The following is a 22,230-nucleotide window of genomic DNA, read 5'->3' on the forward strand; positions in this document are numbered from 1 at the left end:
AAAAAAAAAAAAAGCAAGCCCATTCTCCCCACCTAATGTATTAAATATATTTCAAATAACCATTATTTAGTTTTCACTTCACTTTTCATATAAGCATTTGAGCGAAGCAAAATATCACAACAATACAGAAGATCATAAAAAAGATTTATAACTATTTTTAGGGTAATATAATCTGCCCAAGTATTAGACGATATGAACTATGAAAGGAAAATAGGGGCTTCCCTGGTGGCGCAGTGGTTGAGAGTCCACCTGCCGATGCAGGGGACACGGGTTCGTGCCCTGGTCCGGGAAGATCCCACATGCCACGGAGTGGCTGGGCCTGTAAGCCATGGCCACTGAGCCTGCGCGTCCAGAGCCTGTGCTCTGAGACGGGAGAGGCCATAACGGTGAGAGGCCCGCGTACCGCAAAAAAAATTAACTAATTAATTTTTGAAAAAAGGAAAATAAACTGTTTTTAGGGAGGATGCCTTGGAATAGAACCTAGAAAGCTCTAAGGTTGAAAGGCTCCCTCTTTTCATGTTTCTCAACATTATTTTTTAGTGAAATTTAATTTATGTCCCCTTTTCCTATGAATCTGCTCAGAAAAAAAAGATAAAACGACTGAGAAAGAGCAGTTAAAAACAGAAGAGTAAGAAGAAAAAAATAGAGACATGCCAATATCAATAATAGTTCTAACAGAATGTAGCTTGAGTGTCAAAATTTGTGTTAACCTAAATTTAAAAATATGACTTAGGCACATCGGGAATCTGAAATTTTATCCTTCTCAGATCAACAAGTATGTTTAAGTGAATAGTACATAGATATATATTTAACATGATGCCAGGACATGGAGAGAAAGAACTGTAGAGTATAAATGGGGAAGTTCCATAGCAAACTTCTGCCTTCACAGAGTTTACTGTCTATTTGGAAAATAAGACCAACAAGTGTGAATTTAACAGCAAACAGCATCTGAAAACATACATTGAGTTGTAATAAATTTTCTAGAAACTCTGACTGTAAATTGTATATGGATTTATTAGTGAATATGGTCAATAAGGACAAGAGTAAAGTAGAAAAGGTTTGGAGAAGCACAGTCAGTTCTGCTGTTAGACAGCATATGCATTTCTTTTTTTTTTTTTAATTTTTTGGCCCTGCTGCGTGGCATGTGGGACCTTAGTTCCCCAACCAGGGATCGAACCCACGCCCCCTGCACTGGAAGTGCAAGTCTTAACCACTGGACCGCCAGGGAAGTCCCCCAACATATGCATTTCTATAAATCACTGTGCCATGAAAAACTGTACAATAAAAACCACATGGCTTATAGGAAAAATGGGGTTAGGGGCACAAAACTCAAAAACTTCATCAGTGACACATTAAAAAAAAAAGATAGGAAACTAATAAAAATAGCAACAGAGGGCTTCCCTGGTGGCGCAGTGGTTGAGAGTCCGCCTGCCGATGCAGGGGACATGGGTTCGTGTCCCGGTCCGGGAAGATCCCACATGCCATGGAGCGGCTGGGCCGTGAGCCATGGCCGCTGGGCCTGCGCGTCTGGAGTCTGTGCTCCGCAACGGGAGAGGCCACAACAGTGAGAGATCCGTGTACCGCAAAAAAAAAAAAAAAAGAAATAGCAACAGAGCTTTCACACATGTTAAATAGTTAAGAAATACATAAATACGACAATTAAATACAGCACTTTGAGAAAATCATGGGTTTGCTTGTGGAAGTGAATGTCAGTAGGGCTATAGCTTGTGAGTTACTGTGAAGTTAGTGCAAGGGGGGTGATATGAAATTAGATGGAAAGTTTTAGTACAAACTGTACTTAGGCGTGGCTCATAACACACGTGATGAACTGAGGTAGCTTAGTAGATGTGTGAGGTGTGTGTATGTGTAAATTTTTTTTTGGGGGGGGCCGTGTTGTACAGCTTGCAGGATCTCAGTTCCCCAACCAGGGAATGAACCTGGGCCATGGGGCAGTGAAAGTGCCAAATCCTAACACCAGGCCACCAGGGAACTCCCCTGGGTATGTGTAATTTTTGTGTATTCCTGTAAAGCTGTTCAACTGCGTATGGTTTTCTGCACTCAGTATTTCTTGTAGACAAGAGCATGCATAGGCAAAGGTGAAACTGATGTTATGTTCAAATTGTCTTCTAATGTATCAACTGAATGGAATAAATGCATGCTTTCAAAACAAGCAGTATAGCAGAACTGACTATGTTAGGATTTGAAATAGGGGCAGGAAAAAGTAGTGTGGAGTAGTATCTGTAGAGTGCTTACAATGTGCTAGTAAGCACTGAACAAACTCCTTTATAGGTGTAATTTAAGGATGAGTAGATTCTGGATATAAAAGGGAAGATTTATTTTACAACACTTTAGAAGTATGAAGAAAGGAATGGAGAAATTGTGAAGATGGAATAGATTCATCTCTTCCTATCCTCCTGCTAAGTGTAAGTAGAAATCCTAGACATAATACAAAAAGAAACAAACATAAGAAGACTCTGAAAGGTAGAAAGAAGGCAGAGTGGCCAGGGATCTCTGGATTTGAAGGTGACATGGTGGTTTTCAATCTGTCTCCCATATACCTTAGACATCACGCTGAAGAAGCCTGCAACTCAGAAATGCCAACGGACACAGGTTTGTAAAAGCCCCAAGAAAGGCCTGCTCTCTCCAGACAGAGAAATAGAAAAAAGATGGTTTAGCAGGACAAAAAAATTGTCACCAATACCTGCTTTACTGTAAGCAAATACTAAGGGGGAAAATTAAAAAAAAAAAAGTTCACCAACTCCCTCTTGGCTCTATCAGCAGAGACAAAGTAGAGAATTTGGATTTCCGGTACCCTCCCCTTCAAGCAGTGTTCCCCTTCCCTTGCCAGAGTGATGTCAGTAGAGACAAAGTGGGAAGCCTGGGCTTCAGCTCCCCTCACTGCACCAGCAGGTGGCACAGATTTCAGAGAAGGAAGCTAGAGAAAAAGATTCTTTAAATTTACAGATGAAGTCCTGGGGAGGAGACCCCCAAGTTAAACTGACCAGAACTAAAATGGCAAAAGGTTTGAGAATTAAACTACAGTGTTGAATAGCATCCGGTTTTTCAGTAGCATACAAATGAAACCAGAATAGTACTGCAAGGGCTCTGGAAATTGAATTATCATTGAAACCACAATCTACAAAAGGAGGCCAGGACCTAAATGCTAAACCTATATAAGGTGACTGCCTGCTAAAAATAGAAAACATAAACAGAATCCAGAGTTTCATAACATACAATACCCCAAATTTCCAGGACAAAATTTAAAAAATATATCACTAATAATTTCAAGAACCATTTTCAAGGAAAATCACAACTTAAGAAAGAAAAAACAATCAAAAGACACCAACACCCAGAAGACTCACATGTTGGAATTAACAAGGATTTTTAAAAAGCCATCTTAAAAATGCTTCCCCAAGCAATTATTAATGTTCTTTAAACAAATGAAAAGAGTTTAAAAATCTCAGGAGAAAAGAAGATATAAAGTATCAAAAGGAATTTTAGAACTGAAAAATACAATGATACAATAACTGAAATAAAATGTGCTCAATATCAGAGTGGGGATGACAGGGAAACTGTTGGCGAACCAGAGACAGACCAATAGAAATCACCCAACCAGAACATCAGAGAAAATTAAAAAAACAAACAAAAAATGCACAGAATTTACCAAAAAAAAAAAAAAAAAAAAATGAACAGAGCCTCGGAGACCTGTAGAACAATAAACAAAAGATCTAACATTTATGTTATCGGAATCCCAGGAGAAAAATTTGAAATTAAAAAAATTTTTTAAATAATAATGACAGAAAATTCCCTCATTACCTACAGGGAACAATGATTTGAACAACAGACTTCTCACTTGAAACCACAGAGGCCAGGAGGAAGTGGCCTAACACTTTTTTATGTGTTGAAAGAACTGCCAACCCAGAATTCTACATCTAGTGAAAATACCCATCATGAAAGAAAAGGAAATAACAACATTTTCAGAAAACTAAGATAGTTACCAGCAGACCTACCCTTAAAAAAATGGCCAATTTCTCCAAACAAAAGGAAATACAAGGAGGCTTGGAGTTGAGTAAAAATATGAGGCAAAGCAATTAACAATCAACTCATATAAAAACAAATATAAATGGCTCCTAAGGAGATGATAACATCAAATACCTTAGAGAAATGCTCATTTAAACCAGCTTTAAAAACAACAGCAACAACAACAACCAACCCTGTAATTAGGCTGGCAAAGATTAAAGAGTTTGATATTATGTGGCTCTGCAAAGGGCATAGGGAAATTAACTTTCCTATATTCTAGTGGCAATGCCTACCAACATTACAAATGCATAACCCCTATAATCTGTTAATTCTATTTCTAGGAATTTATATTATCAACATTCACATACACGTAGAATGGTATACAAAATTTGAGAATGGGAACTGATCGGCAGAAACGGAAAAAAGACTTTTCACTGACTATCCTTTTATGCTTTCTAAATGTTGAACAAAATCAATGTATTAAATTTTAAAACTCCCAAGTCTGACAACAATTGTTGTCACCCCGTTCTCCAAAAAACCCTACTTCCTGCCTAACCACTTAAAATCTATTTCAAAGTATCATTTATAAGCATATAGCCATCCTTAAGATAAAAGAACAACACTTTTTAACTCTTGGGCCACTTCTGGTTAGTTTGTTTTAGATTATTTAGATTATGCAGTTTGCTTATCAATCACTATGTAAAAGAAATTCCCAACCCTGTTCACTGACCTTTGTTGGGAGGGGAGGTAGGATATGGTGTAATACTACTGGGTACTGACTTTACTAGTATGTTGTTAAGGTGAAAAAACAAACTTCTAGAACATTTTACTTGTAAAAACATATGGTAAGAAAATGCTGCTTTACTAGTTTTTTGAGAGGTGTAAATTTTATGCCAATGAATTTCACGTGAAGCCTTTATATTGAAGGAAATTTCAAGGCCATCATCAAAATAAGGTTTGAAATAAAGAAGAGAACTATACCTCAAATGAACCTCTTTTCATTTCAAAAATACTGGGTCTCCCCTCTAAACAGATTCGAAGTTTAACATCCCACTATTCTCCATTAAAAGTGCTATCACCATGGCTCTTAATTCCAGGATAAAGACACTGAAATGGGATCCTGTCACCATACAAATGAGTGTCTGATTTTTTCTACTGTCTCCTGAGTACAAGATTCACCAACTGCTTCCTCTATTGTGCTCTTCTTTCTGTACTGCCAGGTAATCTGTTTTCTACCACATATATACAAGATTTCTGCTCATATAACTATTTATTTATTGCCATGCTGCCATAACTCAGCACTTGTGTTTCTATGTACTCTGTAATATATCATCAGCCCCAACTCATGCTGCATAGCAAAGGTGGACAGACCTCTCTTTAACAACTGCAGGAAACTCTGAAGAGACCAGCATGATCTGAGATCATGGTAACTCTTGAAAAGCCAGGAAGTACCTTAATCAGGGTAGTGGTCTGTGTTCTATCTTACACTCTGCCCCTTGATAGCCTCTACAGGGTTGCAGTTTTGATTAGCCTCCTGTGTTCTCCTCTGCATCTGTTGGAAGGATCTTCCCCTCGACTCTGAACCTTCTCAGGCACATTCAAATAGCCACAAAAAGTAGAATTTCCAATCTCACAACAGCAAAGGGAAGGCCCAGGATGATTGCCCAGACTCACCAAGACCACTTACAGGTGGGCCCAGACAGTCATATTTCTTCAGAAGTCTTTTTGTTTTCTTTCAGGAAGTTAGAAAAAGAAAAAAAAAAGATTCGGTATTTATTTTTAAAGTGGGGAGTGTATCTCTCAAACAAGGTTTTAAATATGATGATGATGATGAACACCGCTGTGTTACACAAAGCTTTTTGACTATGTCCAATTTAAGACTGTAAGAAGGCCATCAAACTTATAAATTGGATGGAAGACTCAGCTCTGCCTAAAAAAAAAAAGATTTTATTGATGCTTGACAAAATCCATTCTGACCAATGTTCTGAATGGTAACTGAAGGACTGTAGAGTAACAGGTGCCAAACTGTGTGACCTCAAACATAAAGATCTTTTCCTCTTTCTATAGTGTGATCCAGAACAGAGCAGGCATGGAAGGTACGACTCAAAACAAATCTGGCCTTTCAGTAACTCCTGTGCAGACAGTAACAAAGGGCCAAATCTTCCCCAACTGATGAAACTGATAAGGGCAAGATATACTTCCTTAGCATGAGTCTGAGGAACACACACTCGAACACTACATCAACTTTCAGCACAACTTCCTGGCCACAATGGCATAGGCAAAATTAGCATTTATTGCTTCAAGTGAAAATATATTATAAAAACATAATAATATACAGAGTGACATTCATTCACCTTCTCATCCTTTCAGCAAATATTCATACACTGACCATTTAGTACCAAAAGAATCTTTACACCATATTTATTAGAGTCTATGATAACATTTATGGTTTAAGATGTAAGCTTTTTAATTATCTCTTCTAAATATGTAAACCACACAGCATCCTTAACTTTTATAAGCAGAGAATAGATCCTAACACAAGATCCTTGAAGACGATAAAACACAAGAAAAAAGCCAAAAACAGTTAAGTACAGAATAAAAGATGAATGCTTTCTAGATGATGTGGGAAGAAATAATATCTTAAACCAAAATATTCCAATTGTACTGACAACACTTTGAAGAATTAAATAGCAGAAGATTCAGGGTCTAAAATATGCAAAGATTTAGATTGCTTTTTAGTTTCTATTTTTTCAAAAAAAGGTAAGATACTCAACGACACTTCATTCTTTCTGAATCATCACGAACACAAGGCATACATTATAACTACTGTTTGTAAATAAGGATAGATAGCCAGACTCTTGAACACAAGAAGTTAAACAGTCCCAGTATGAGCTGCAGCAATATTCCTGTGATGGTTTAGAAGGTATATATTTGACATAAAAGAGAAGAAAGTGAAATCATTAGAATCAAAGTGGAATGCAGAGAAAGAAAATTAAAAATAAGCCTTCTCCAGGGAATTCCCTGGAGGTCCAGTGTTTAGGACTCGGCACTTTCACTGCTGTGGGTCCTGGTTCAATCCCTGATTGGGGAACTAAAGAAAAGCAAAATAAAACGTGCATATTACAGAGCACATCAGTATACCTAAAATTTGAGAACAGAATGTTCTACTTAGGGCAATTCTGAAAGGAATATTAAAGACTTTAATGAGTTAGCAACATGTAACAGAAAAAGCTCTCAAACATGCCAGATGCTTCTGAATCTAAGCAGTGCATGAAGGGGAAATAATTTATTCCCGTGAAGTTTATTAGTCTATGTTAATCTCTTCAACTGTCATCCTCCCCACACCATCTCTTTCCCTAGAAGAATATTTATTTACCATGCTATTTAGACAGCTACACTTTTTTTTTTTTTTTTTTGCGGTACGCGGGCCTCTCACTGTTGTGGCCTCTCCCGTTGCGGAGCACAGGCTCCGGACGCGCAGGCTCAGTGGCCATGGCTCACGGGCCCAGCCGCTCCGCGGCATGCGGGATCTTCCCGGAGCGGGGCATGAACCCGTGTCCCCTGCATCGGCAGGCGGACCCTCAACCACTGCGCCACCAGGCAAGCCCTAGACAACTATACTTTTTAAAAAGCCCAAAAAATAAAGTGGAAGCAGATGGATGAATTACTGCAAATAATTCAAGGAAAGTTAAGCAGTTACATGATAAATGAACGAAGTATGAAGTAAGATAAAACCATTTGAAAAACACAAAAATACATTTAAAAACACAAAAACTTCATATTTATATTCACTTTAGCGTAAAGATCGTGTCAACTAATTACAGTGTGTTTGTTTTGTGTGCGTAAGAGTTATCAGAAATATATACTTGCTTTTAGGGACTTCCCTGGTATCACAGTGCTTAAGAATCTGCCTGCCAATGCAGGAGACACGGGTTCGAGCCCTGGTCCGGGAAGATCCCACATGCCGCAGAGCAACTAAGCCTATGCACCACAACTACTAAGCCTGCGCTCTAGAGCCCGTGAGCCACAACTACTGAAGCCTGTGCGCCTAGAGCCCGTTCCGCAACAAGAGGAGCCACCGCAATGAGAGGCCCGCGCAACCCAACGAAGAGTAGCCCCTGCTAGCTGCAACTAGAGAAAGCCCACGCAGCAACAAAGATGCAACACAGCCAAATAAATAAATAAACAAACAGATTTTAAGAAAGAGAAATATATACTTGTTTTTACCTTTAGATTTGGGAATTAGCTCTCCACAACTGAGTATCCGCACCTCAGCAAATGGTTTGCTAGCTGCATCTGTTTTCTGGTTTTCTATCTCTCTCACAACTTCTTGACCAGAAATCACTTGCCCAAAAACAACATGATGCCTAAAGAGTCAAGTAAAGATGACTAAATAAAAGCTTCTTATTTTAATATTAATTTAAAGTAGGTTGTAAAATAAATTAAAATAATCTTTACCCATCTAAATGAGGAGTTGGTTTTGTTGTTCTTTTGGAAGTCATCAGATAGAAGAATAAAAACAAAGTCAGAGAAAAACAAAGTTAGCATCTCTAAAAAGGAAAAGAAAATAACTGCATTGGAAACAAAGTAGCAAACAAAGAAATCATATATATGCTATATCTTAACAGAATCTTATTTACCTTAACCTTAAATAGAATCAAATGCAAGATGCTTTCGACAATGCATTTTCAAAAACTTGTTCTGAAATACCTATACACTGTTGAAAACTTACATGAAATTAAAGTTCACATTTTGGTGTTACTTCTATCCATCCATGTTTCCTGCATGTAACTGGGTTCTTATTGAATATCCACGGTTGTACAGTATTCTACTGTCTGGGCATATCATAATTTAGCAAACCATTTCACCAGTTTATGGGTTTAACAACAGTGTTTTTCAATCTTAACATTTTCAACAGTTAAAGCCCAGGTCATATTCTGATGTCCTCATACATGTTCTGTTGGACCTGAACAGAAATGGTCCATGTAGTGTTTATAAATTTTTAAATTAGCTGCCAAGACTTAAAAATTTGGATACTTCTATATAAAAATCCAGATTCAAAAAAAAAAAAAAATCCAGATTCCAGACCTTTTTGAAAACATGGAAAGACATGGCACCTGGCATGTGGCAATAATTGGTCAGGCTGAGTATCCCTGCCTTCTCTAATACAGAGATTAATCATTACGTTTCTTGTCCCAGCAGCCTTTACTCCCTTATATTACTTGCCTAAGACCTATGGGTATTTGAGTTTGTTATCCCTAACATAAAGTAAATTTCACATTTAAGAAAGATATCTGCATTAAAATTTGGACAAAACCTAAAATTAGCAAAAAGGAATTTTTAAAAGTCCTTCTTTTCTCCACATCAACCTTAAAGCTTTGTAGCTAAGAAAGCTGCTATCTGAGTAGCTATGAAGACACACTGGTACAACAGACTGAATATGGGCATTGTACAAGATTTGTCATTTTAAAAATCTTATCAAAAAAGGCATTAGAAATTTGGAAGAAGGGACACAATTTAAGCTAACTTTTGATTAAAACACACACTAAAAAAAATTCTAACACATACATGTATTTTTAAAAGTTCACCGTATTTTAAAAACTAATAACCTGTTATTGTTTTCTCACTGTAACAGCTATGATCACCTGAACTTGCTAAAACCACCTAGAAATGTAAAAACCTAGGTATACACTATATATGTATTTGTGTTACATTTAGTGTATATAATTTGCATCAAGATACAGTCAATCCTCACTTTACAGATTACGTATTTGTCCACTGGCTTGCTCGCGAGAATTTATTTGTAACCCCTAAACCAATACTTGCATTGCTTTCATGGTCACTCTCAGATTGGTGAAAAAGTGTTGATAAGAATGGAAAAACTAGAACTCTTTGTATAATGCTGGTGGGAATGTGAAATGATGTAGCCATTGTGGAAAACAGTTTGGTGGTTCTTCAAAGAGCTAACCATAGAACTACCATATGATCCAGAAATTCTATTCCTAGGTATCTATCCAAAAGAACTGAAAACAGGGAAACAAATATATATGACAATGTTCACTGCAGCATTATTCACAATAGCCAAAAAGTGAAAACAACCCAAATGCCCACTAACAAATGAATATGGATAAACAAAATGTGGTATGTATATATAATGGAATGATATTCAATCATAAAAAGGAATGAAGTTCTGATACATGCTATAAAATATGGATGAACCTTGAAAACATGCTAAGTGAAATAAGTTAGACACAAAAGGACAAATATTGTATGATTCCACTTGCATATATAGAATAGGCAAATTCATAGAGACAGAAAGTAGAATAAAGGTTACCAGGGGCTGAGGGAAAGGGAAAATGGCTACTCTCTGGAATGATGAAATAGTTTTGGAAATAGTGGTGGTAGCTGCAGAGCATTGTGAATATAATTAATACCAGTGAGGTATGCAGTTAACAAATGGTTAAAATGGCAAATTTTATATTATATAATTAATATAAAACAATAAAATAAAACATTTAAAAAAAGATTAAAAACTGAAGTTGTTTCCTTTAAAAAAACAGAACACAGAAGTAGTAAAGAATAGTTATCTAAAAGTGGAAAGAGGTCAGGAGAAACCAACAATTGGAAGAGTCTGAGAATATACATGAAGGGTTATTTGAATTTAACATATGGGTTTTGGTAAGCACAGGAGGGATTTTATTTTAAAAAGTGAAAATAAATGATAACACTCAGTGTTGCTGAGGATCTGGTGAAACTGGCACTTACATACTGTTGCTCTAGAGTAAACTACACACTTCCTTTTGGAAGTCAATGTAGCAATATATATGGATAGCCTTAAAAATATGTAAGCATTTCACTAAGTAAACTTCTAACAACTTACATAAAAGAATTAAAAAATACATCAAACAATAGATACAACAATGTTCACTGTAGCAGTTTGAAAACAAGAAGCAAACCAAATGTTCAAAACTAAGATTAAATAAATAAAACCACAGTACATTCAAACAATGGATTAACATGTTAATTCATATTTAGTGATGTACAAAGAAATTTATATTACATCCAAAAGTTGATTACAGACTATATGCAACTATCTACCTGTATTTTTATTGCATGTAAAGATGCTCTGGGGATAGGATTGTTTTTCTTCTTTTAATCTGTGTGTTCTAATTTTCCTACAACAAATGTGATATAAGTTGTTTTCATTTAAAAAATCAGAAACACCTGTATATAGGCAATTGGCTGAATAAACTGCAGTATATACACACAACAGACTACTATACATCTGTGGGGAAAAAAAAATGAGAAAGATCTCTATGAACTGATATGCAGTGATTTCTAGGTTATATCATTAAGTGAAAAGAAAAAAACATATACAGTATGCTATCTATTGTGTAAGAAAAAAGGGAAAATAAGAAAAAAATATATATCTGTGCTTATGTTTGTAAAAAGATATACAGAAAAATAAACCAGAAACTAATGAGGTTGGTTACTAATATGGATAGGTGGTGGGAAAAAAAAAGGTAAAAAAAATGGGGGAATGGGAATGGAATGAAGAGTTAGGTGCGAGTGATACTTCAGAAGTATTCTCTTTGCTTTGACTCTTGGAATCATGTTAATGTTTTAAAAGCTTAAAACAAATAGGCAAGAAATAAATCAACCTGAGAGGGAGAACAAATGAAATATAATCGGAAATGAATTTAACATATTTTGAGTCACAAAACCACACAAAATTTACACTAAAAAGTACTAATCCAGGTCATTTTTAAACATGATAATTTAACTACATACCCTCACTGTAAAAACAAAAATTGCTATAAATAAATAGTGAACTCTAGTTAGTAGGTTACTCTTCACAGTGGTATAGGATGGCAATTTTTAAATATAGGATTCAACAAATGAGTAGAAATTTTGAACACACTCGGAGGGAGATTTCTCACTGTTGAAGAAGGGAGTTACAAATGTGGAACAGAAAACACAATAATCCACATGATGCTGACAGATTAAGTTCTTCTGAGACCAGAAGAGTTTACAGTTATTGAAGAGGAGAGCAAATCTTTACCCATGGGACATGATAAAAAGTATGAATTGCTGACAAGAGCCCTGGTAACAATTTTTTTGTAGTCAGAATTGGAAAACATTAGCACTATTGACTTTGGGTTACAAATAAATTTAGTGAGTAGGCAAATTCACAAATACAGAATCTTTGAATGAGGAACAACTGTATTTTACTCTTTATAATTAAGTAATTTACGAAGAGATACTCAATGCAAACATCCTGTTCCTTGTTAAACTTACCCTATAAATTTACCATCCATAGGTAATTCTTTCCTGAATCAATGTTACTGAGATGACTGCAAAACAGGGACATTTCTAACTCTATAATTCCTTTTACATTTATTAGTTGCATTCTACTAAGGAACAGTTTTTCTTTCTCCCTTGTTATTTATTCATTTATTATTTATATCTGAATGGACTCCTGGATTTCCATTTTATTTGATAATATGATACCATCATTATTTATTTTCAAGATAATCAATGCTCAACTTGTCCTAATTTGGCCAGGCGGAATGCCACCCCTTCAAGCTGGCTCCTGAGTCCTCTTGACAAAAGTCTTCATCTTTTGAAAACTTTAGCAGTACAGTTCAACTCCCCTTTCAACAATTCTTTGTTCTTCCTCCTTCAAAAATTCTCTCCCTCATACGTCCCTCTCCTATTTATTAGTGATCAGTGGCAGGCACACAGAGAAACGACACACCAAAAACGTGATATTTTAAATCATCAGATCATTAATTCTTACATGAAGAACTGTGAGCCATTTGTATCCTTCCCTCTGTTGGCCATTGACAAGAGAAATTCTTTGTTGTGTTTAACAGCAAAACTCTCATCTATAGAGAAGCAAAGTTTTCAGTTATAGGTATAACTCCCCCCCAAAATTCATTTTCATTCCTCTTCATATCTTGTGTTCATATCATGTGCTCTTTAGTGTCAGACAAAATTTAGATAAAAGGTTAAAAGAAGAGAAATCCAATATTAACCAATTTCCTCCATCTTTTCAGATTAAAATATTTCTAATTTTCAATCCCTTGCTATAAAATCCAAATACTTTATCAACCCCCTTTCAATATTATTCTTAGCACAGAGAGGCACTCATTAAACTTAATATCTGCCATGATAGAAAGAGCAGATTGCCTTCGAATCTTGGATTAGAATTGGAAAAAAGCAGGTGGAACGTGAAAAAAAATTTCACTGACTCCCAAAAGTGAAAGATGGGAAATATGAAATTAATTCCACAATCACATGTTTATAGTCTTTCAAATGATCTTCACATTAATAAAAAATTCCAGACAGAAAACTTAAATTTGGGAAAACCATTATAGCCAAATTCAGAATATCAAAGATTAAAAAAAAATCTTCATAGAAAAATGGATGCACAAAAATGTTGATATTGTCACTACGAAATATAGCTGAATCTCTTTTAATAAAGATTAGGATCAAGCTATGGAAGTTCCTATTCTAGCACTACAATTCTAAAAGTTTATTACAGATCACTGAAACCCTTCAAGTAATATAATGTACGAATGTACTAATTACAAAAAAATCCTACCTTTATAAAAACTCTATCACATAAAATTTTTCACAAGAAAATTAACTTCGTTTAGTTGAAGGTAGTTGGATATTAGTATATCAATAATCTTATTGATTCAAGAGAGAAAAATCAATGAATACTAGAAAACATTAAAAACAATTTAAACAAACGTTTTTACCTTCAAAAAATCCTCCATAAATGGATTCCCCTCCTCGTCCATTTCCTAAGAATGAAAAAACATGGGACTCTTAGAACTGATAAGTCAGCAATCTCCTTGAAGGTCCTACCTAAACACAATGCTTCTTACAAAGTAGGTACTTGAATGACTTTGAATCAAGAATACTCAAACGTTCACAGCAAATTATAAGACCTTAACTTAAAGTCAATACTGACAAGACCCCAAATTACTTTCTCTCCTCTATGATACAACAGTATGAGTGTAACAAAGTTTATTAAGATCTGTAGAAGAAAGAATGTTCAGATCCTAATGATTATGTAGGTCTTTTAACAGAAATTACTAGTAGCTTCTCAAAGTGTCTTTAAAAACACAGTTTCAATGTTTTTAATAGTTAATAATAGTTTTAATAGTTTAATAGTTAATAATAGTTTTAATAGTTTAATAGTTTAATAGTTAATAATAGTTTTTAAATGTTAATAATAGAGGTAAAAACCATACTGTAGTAAAGGATTACTGGCTGTGACAAAATCAAACATGAACACTGATAGGCTACTAAGAGATGAATAGTGTTTTGTTTTTAATCCAGAAGCAAATTTCTGAAATTCATATATCAAACATGAAATTTTTTCCTATGTGTTTCCTCCTTTTTATCTATTTCTATGAGTACTTCTAATTTTTTTTTTTTTGGCCACGCCAGGCAGCTTGCAGGATCTCAGTTCCCCAACCAGAGATTGAACCCAGGCCCTCGGCAGTGAAAGCTCCGTGTCCCAACCACTGGACCACCAGGGAATTCCCAGTACTTCTAATTGTTTGACCAAAGATTAAGTGGGCTGAGAAGAAAACTGGCCTAGTACTTCTAGAGACTTGTCTAACTTTGAGATTCACGTATTTAACAAAGAATATAAATATATGATTTTCTTTGTGGGAATCAAAGTCTTACCTTCACTGAAGTCACCACCTTGAACCATAAAATCTTTGACAACTCTGTGAAAGAGACAACTTTTATAATGTAATGGCTTCTGAGTTGATTTCCCTGTCCCCTTTTCACCTACAAGGAAGAAAAATTAGTAGGCTGTTAAGTAGAAAAGAAATTAAGGAAGTAGTATTAAAGCAAAATTCATGATGAAATCACAAGAAAAAAATTTTTCACTACTTCTTTAATTTTGTATCTATATGAGATTACGGATGTTCACTAAACTTTCTGTGATAATCACTTTATGATGCAAATAAATCAAATCATTATGCTGTACACCTTAAACTTATACAGCAGTATATGTCAATTACATCAATAAAACTAGAAGAAAAATTTAAATAAAATAAATAAAACATTTAAAAGTTAAAAAAAAAATTAATGATGAAAGCTTTTGCCCAGTAAAATACACCTCTCTTGACCTATACAGACTTCTTTAAATTACAGAATTTTAACTTTCCTCAGGAATTTTTAAAAAATTCATTTAAAAAGCACCCATGCTTTTCTGAGTTAGAAATCAATCTCAGATACAATCCCATTACAATTAATATGTATAAGAATTACTTTCATGTCTAGTAAATGTTGCATAGTCAGCATGCTGAGAAGGAAATAATATGCCTGAAAAAATCTAAAACATGTTAAATTAAAAATCAAAGCAAACTGAAATCAAATGGGACTACTATTAGGGCAAGTGAAAATGTCAACAAACCTGTACAAAGACAACGAAAGTTCTCGCATGTTTTGGGGCACACATCAGAAAATAATTCAAAGACAACTCTTCCAGCTAAAAAAGAAGGTAGTTGGTTTAAATTTCTTTACTAACTTAAAATATTAAGTACTTATATATAAATGTTAAATAGGGACATTAATTTCCTTACCAGGTTGATTATTAATGGCGATGTCAAAAAAACATCGAGGACGCTGAACCTTTATTCCCATGGCTTCAGTACTTCAATCTATGAGTAAAATACAGTTTCAGGGAAACAGACGAAAACAGCAAAGATTTTTCATACATTTCTGAAAACAAAACAAAACTGTGGAGCATAAATGAAAAATGTAGTCTGAATTTATTTTATTATTTATTTCCATGACATAAATCACATGAATTATTCTTTTCTTTGAGAGATTAGATTGCATCTTGTGAGGCAATCAGAAAAGACATTATAGGTCTAGCCATTATATAACACAATTTCTATTTTAACAACCAAATATAGATTGCCACCTCAAACAGAAAATTGTATTAAGTCTGTATGATTAGTGAACTAAGCAGGCAGATTACCTTTAAATAGAGAAAAATCAAGGACAAGCTGATCCAATCTTTTTGCGCCTAGAAAACAAAATAAATTTTGATTAAAATGGTGGACTTTTTAAAAGAAAAACATTCAAATTCCCCAAAAATGCCAAAAATAATTCCCCAAGGAAGAAAGAAAGTGGGATACTTTAGTAATAGTAACATATGGTAGATTTACATTCTGAGTAAAAATATATTACATTTTACATATAAAGCTATTTTTTGATCAGAAACAATAGCCTTTACTGATACACTAGTGTAGACACAAAAAATATCAGTAAGTGAGATACTCTATGTAAGTTTTATCTACATAACAGATGACTATTAGTTAAGACATTCTTTTTTTTTTTTTTTTGCGGTACATGGGCCTCTCACTGTTGTGGCTTCTCCCGTTGCGGAGCACAGGCTCCGGACGCGCAGGCTCAGTGGCCATGGCTCACAGGCCCAGTCGCTCTGCGGCATGTGGGATCTTCCCGGACCAGGGCACGAACCCGTGTCCCCTGCATCGGCAGGCGGACTCTCAATCACTGCGCCACCAGGGAAGCCCCAAGACATTCTTTTGATAGGCGTTTATTTTAAGGACTTAGAATGTTTGAATTGTAATACTTGGTGGAGAATGACAGGGTAAGGTGAAAAGCAGAAGAAACAAAATAGCATCCAAAATGGCGCACTATAAAAATAACAGTTTCATCTGTTTAGAACAGAGACTAACTGAAATGTTTATGCGTTTCTGAAAATTATAGTATCTAGGCTGGTAGCTCAGTAAGCAGTGAATGATATTTTAAATCCAGTGAAATTTTTATTGAGACAATTTTAGATTCAGTTATAGGAAATAATACATAGATACATGTTTCCCCAATGGTAACATTTTACAAAACTATATAATAGCACAACTGTGTATAATAGCACAACTGTAGCATAAAAGCATAACAATGCTTATACACTTCACATTTCCCCAGTTCTACCTGTACTCATATGTGTGTGTATTTATTTAGTTCTACACAATTTTATCACACATATAGGTTCATATAACTACCACCATTCCTATCAATTTTACACATACCACAAACCACAAGTCAGAATACTCAACAATAAAAGCATGGAAGACTTTGCCCAAATTACCAACAATTTGAAAAATACAAATTCTATGTATTTATTCTTTATGGCATGGAATGGGGGGGAAATACCATTTTCTCACAACTTCCTCCATTTTTTATTTCTAAAAGATACAATATATATACTAAAAATTTGTTTCACATGAAATAAAGCAAAAAAGATGCCTTTCAATCCTCCAGGAGACTACAGACATAGACTTCCTGAAAACAATAAAACAAAACAAACCTTAGTAATTTTAAAATCTTGCCAAGTTTGCTGCATTAAGTTTTTTTGTATAGAATTTCAACTCATGCACATTTGAAGTTGAGAATACTCTGAATCCATAAATCTGAGGAAACTATCCTATCTTAAAGAGAAATATTAAATTACTACTTAGTACCTGATTATCTTTTATCTTCTAAATAACTTTTACAGGCCTTCTTAAATTCTCTACTTTTGAGGGTAGAAGAAGAGAAGAGGAAGTTTAGTGATTTATTTATTTTCCTCCAAAAAAAACCTTCTAAAGTTATTTGTTTAGCCACATATCTCAGGTAGAGATTTTTATTCTTACAAAATGAGTATAGTATAGATAGCACTGCCCAAAACATATTGAATTGTTTACAGTTATAGTTGATTTCCTATTTACTATGTTCTTGAAAACAAACTCCAAATGTGTGACACACACACATACACAGAGGGAGTATTATTCAGTCACAAAAAAGAAAAATATCCTCCCACTTGTGACAACATGGATGGGCCTTGGGGGCATTATGTTAAGTGAAATAACTCAGACAGAGAAAGACAAATACTGTACAATCTCACTTACACATGGAATCTTAAAAAAAATCCAAAACCTGAACATATAAAGTACTGAGAATGTAATGTACAGCATGGCTAGTAATATCGTGCTGCATATTTGAAAGTTGCTAAATAGACAATCTTCTCATCACAAGAAAAAAAATTTTGTAAGTATGTGAGGTGATGAATGTTAACTAGACTTACTGTGATCATTTTGCAATGTATACATTTAATAAGTGAGCATGCTGTACATCTGAAACAAATATAAAGTTATATGTCAATTACATCTTAAAAAAAAAAGGATTTACACCAAAATATTAACATTGATAATACCTGAGCCATGAATTTAAGGGTAATATTTATGTATTTCTGTTTTCCAAATTTTCTTCAACAAACAGGTACTAATTTTATAAGCAGGAAAAGTATTTTTAAAGAAATACTAATGAGATAATTTTCTGCCTATTAAAATAGCAAAGATATTTTAAAAGAATAATTCCCAATACAGTAAGCAACTCCTCTGGAAACATATGTAAACCTCTTAAGTTTTTATACCTTAAACTGGTTTATACCTTAAAAAATCCAATTGCTAGGAATCTACTGTAAGGAACTATCTTAAATTTAGAAAGCCTTCATGTATAAAGTTGGCCATCTTAGTGCTCCTTTCAGTAATATACTATCACAAGTAATCTATTCAATATTATGACAAATGGTTACATTATGGTCTCTAGTTGAACAAAATATCATAGTTATGGAAGCAATGCTTACAAAGATTAATAATTTGGAAAATGCTCATAATTTGTTAAAAATAATCAAGATATAAAACAGTATATGCAATATTATTATTATAATAATTATAAACTACTCCTAACCCTGAAATTCAAAGATTTACAAAAAGAAAAAAAAAACTGAAAGGAGGACTTCCCTGGCGGCACAGTGGTTCAGAATCCGCCTGCCAATTCAGGGGACATGGGTTCGAGCTCTGGTCCGGGAAGATCCCACATGCTGTGGAACAACTAAGCCCGTGAACCACAACTCCTGAGCCTAAGCTCTAGAGGCCATGAGCCACAACTACTGAAGCCCGCGCACCCAGAGCCTGTGCTCCGCAACAAGAGAAGCCACCACAATGAGAAGCCTGCGCAGCACATCAAAGGGTAGCCCCCACTCGCTGCAACTAGAGAAAAGCCCGTGCACAGCAAGGAAGATCCAACGCAGCCAAAAAAAAAAAAAAAGGAAGATTGAAAGGAAATAATCACTACGGTGTTTGGTTTTAAGACTGGAGAGTGTTTTTGCCTCACTGTACTTCTTTCTACTTTCTTTAACAAACATAACTGCTGCTAATAATAAAAAATTCATAATAGAATAGAAAATGTACATATAATTTTCTAAGATTATAATATACATGTCTGTGTGTGGTTATAATATATATTTATGTTATACCATGTGGGGATACTGTACTTTTCATAGAAATAGATTTAAATGGTTGCTTGAAATAACAAATCAAATATGCCTTAAGTTTAAGAAAGATGAAAGACACCATATTATTATTAAAAGCACTGTACAAATATCTTGAGTATGTAAATGTTCTAATATTAGTAGCTAATGAAGAACAATGGTGACACAAAAGATGGCTCAATGCTATGTCTCTGACATTACTGAAATCAAATTTTATCTAATCAGAAGCAGGACACAGTATTTCCTCTTTATTATTTCCTGGTATTACAATATCTAAAATCAAACACAAGACAAATATCTGGTCAATTTTTCTTTCCTTTTTTTTTTCAAGAAAGAGTAAAGAGAAAATACTGAGAGATCAAAAATACAATTCAGGGGAAAAAGTCAAGCCTATGCAATTTTCAAGTCTATGCAATTTTCAATAAAGTAAGTCATGAATTTCCTAAGGATAGTACATAAAGACAGCTTTCAGAGCAGTAGTCTGCAGGCGAACTGTTCACTGCAAAGTTGTTTAATCTAAATGAGTTGCAGCTGTTTTATAAAATGCAGATATAAATTTTTCTTTAAAAAAAAATCACCATATGTAGCAACATGCCCCACTCCTGTACAGCAATTAGCATAGTGTGCCCCTTTAGATGAGGTATATATGTTCCAGTTCGACCTAGTTTCCACTATTGCATGTTAGCCATTACCATTTATCATCTACTTGACCTCTTGCATTCACCTCACCTGCCTGACTCTGTAAGTATTTCATACTTAATATCATCTACTTTATTTATAATGAAAATACTTTTAAAGATAATCAGCAAAGTTAATAAGCTCACTGAAAAAAGAGTACACAAAAATGCATGAAATACTGACTTTTAACACTTTTATATACATTCTTCCACTTTCTTCTAACCAGATAGAATTACAATATGTTGTTTTAAATGTTTATCAACACTATCAGTCATTTTTGTGTGTCAACAATATATAATGTAACAAAATTTCAAAATATTAAATGCCAGGATGTATAAACTTCTGCAACAAATGTATTTCATAAAAATATCAGAGAGATGTAACAAATTCATAAGTAAAAAGTTTAATCTTGTAGTTTCATACATAAAATAATTTCCATATTCACCCTAAAGTAACATGAAGGATTGGGGGGGCAGGAGAAGGACACAGGCAACTAATTATTAAAATATATAGTAAAGAACATGGTATTTGTAATTAGGCAATAAATAATGCAGTGACTTTATTACATTCAAAGAATTACCTGGAAGTTTCACACAGTATGAGGGAGTGAGCATAGCATTTGGTCTTGAAAAAGGAGACAGTAAATACTTTTAACTATTAAGATGACAAGCGGGTCTTTGACATTTCTGATTCCCTTGGCTAATTCCTAAGTGTCCTTAAAAATTTAACATAGCCAAAGTACACTCTGGGAATTTCACCCCAACTCTCTAAAGTTCAAATGATTCTCATTTGTTCAATTTTATTTTCATTATCATAAACTTGTCTGTAAACTCCTTGAACTCAGATCCTTTATATCTTCAACACCAAGCATAATGTCTGGCCCAGGACTACATTACCAAAGAGAATGCGAGTTAAGGCATGAGCAGAAGCTGACTCTTACTCAGTACCTTTTCTCCCATATGTACTGCTTCTCACCTGGGGTATCGCTAATACGTATCTGTAGTTAGTAAATCTTCTCGGCCTATTCCACAGTTGAAATAGAGCCTGTTTTCTAGATCTGCCTTCTAGGGCTGCATTCTATTAAGTGTCTATTTTCTTTTCTTTTTCTTTAAACAGAATCCACTATAAGAGAGAACATCTTCAGTTCAAAACCAAGAAACAAAGATGGGAAGTTCTCATTTGCTTAAGTTTAATAAAAAGGTAACAATTTTCATATAAGTCTTCCACCTCTAAGTGCAATCATATTAAGTTTAACTAAAACTATAGCAGATCTTGAAGATTACTTTCAAAGATGGCAATCTAACATTCACATTTTACATTCATTCTTTACCCTACCTTAATGTAATTCACAGAGATCAAATGAGAAATAAAAATGGATTGCTTAGGGCCTCCCTGGTGGCGCAGTGGTTGGGAGTCCGCCGGCCGATGCAGGGGACACGGGTTCGTGACCCGGTCCTGGAAGATCCCACATGCCGCGGAGCGGCTGGGCCCGTGAGCCATGGCCGCTGAGCCTGCGCGTCCGGAGCCTCTGCTCCGCAATGGGAGAGGCCACAACAGTGAGAGGCCCACGTACAGCAAAAAAAAAAAAAAAGGATTGCTTAAAAAACATATAAATACGTTTACGAATGCCAGATTGCTAGCGAATTAAGTACAAACAAGTTAACGTTCTGAGGTGTCAGAAAAAGGCAACTATGATCTTCTGCACAGTTCCCCTTCCCTTAGTGTCTCTGACAGTCACAAACCTCGGCCCTGGTAAAAACATAATTAACAGTGTATAGGCACTTACTAAATTCTTAAATCCTTCAGAAAACTTAAAGAGAAAAGTTGTAATGTTGCCAAGTTCGGTGTTAAATAACTTTTTGCACATACAATCCGAGAGACATAAAAACATAGTACAACTATGTTAGTATCAAACTAAAAAGCATATACTAACTGGGAAATCTCTCCTAATATTAATATTTTACCTGCAATTATCTAAACTCTTATAATGATAAATTTATCCCACTGTCTTCAGCGATAGAATCACACCATACTAGCAATGTTATTCAATCCAGTAACTCCTAAATAAAAAATTACACACTTTTGAAGTTTGAAGGAAATAGATAATCTGGTCCAATCTTCTGATTTTATACACCGACAACAAGAGGATTAGAGAGCTG

At 34.8% G+C, this 22,230-nt stretch overlaps 1 protein-coding gene across 2 annotated transcripts in view; it reads right to left on the reverse strand.

The window, feature by feature from the left end:
* PPIG (peptidylprolyl isomerase G) overlaps positions 1-22,230 on the reverse strand; it is a 41,201-nt gene that overhangs the window by 15,902 nt on the left and 3,069 nt on the right. For both annotated transcript variants that reach the window (XM_082657724.1, XM_082657725.1), the window contains exons 2-9: positions 16,037-16,084; positions 15,636-15,713; positions 15,467-15,541; positions 14,728-14,835; positions 13,788-13,832; positions 12,821-12,908; positions 8,479-8,508; positions 8,248-8,387 (exon numbers count right to left, since the gene is read on the reverse strand). In XM_082657724.1, coding sequence (XP_082513850.1) covers positions 8,248-8,387; positions 8,479-8,508; positions 12,821-12,908; positions 13,788-13,832; positions 14,728-14,835; positions 15,467-15,541; positions 15,636-15,696 — 547 coding nt within the window. In that variant the 5' untranslated portion in view covers positions 15,697-15,713; positions 16,037-16,084. The remainder of the gene's footprint in view (positions 1-8,247; positions 8,388-8,478; positions 8,509-12,820; positions 12,909-13,787; positions 13,833-14,727; positions 14,836-15,466; positions 15,542-15,635; positions 15,714-16,036; positions 16,085-22,230) is intronic.

This window comes from Grampus griseus (genome assembly GCF_964374135.1).
Source record: "Grampus griseus genome assembly, chromosome: 7".
In the NCBI taxonomy this organism is placed as follows: domain Eukaryota; kingdom Metazoa; phylum Chordata; class Mammalia; order Artiodactyla; family Delphinidae; genus Grampus; species Grampus griseus.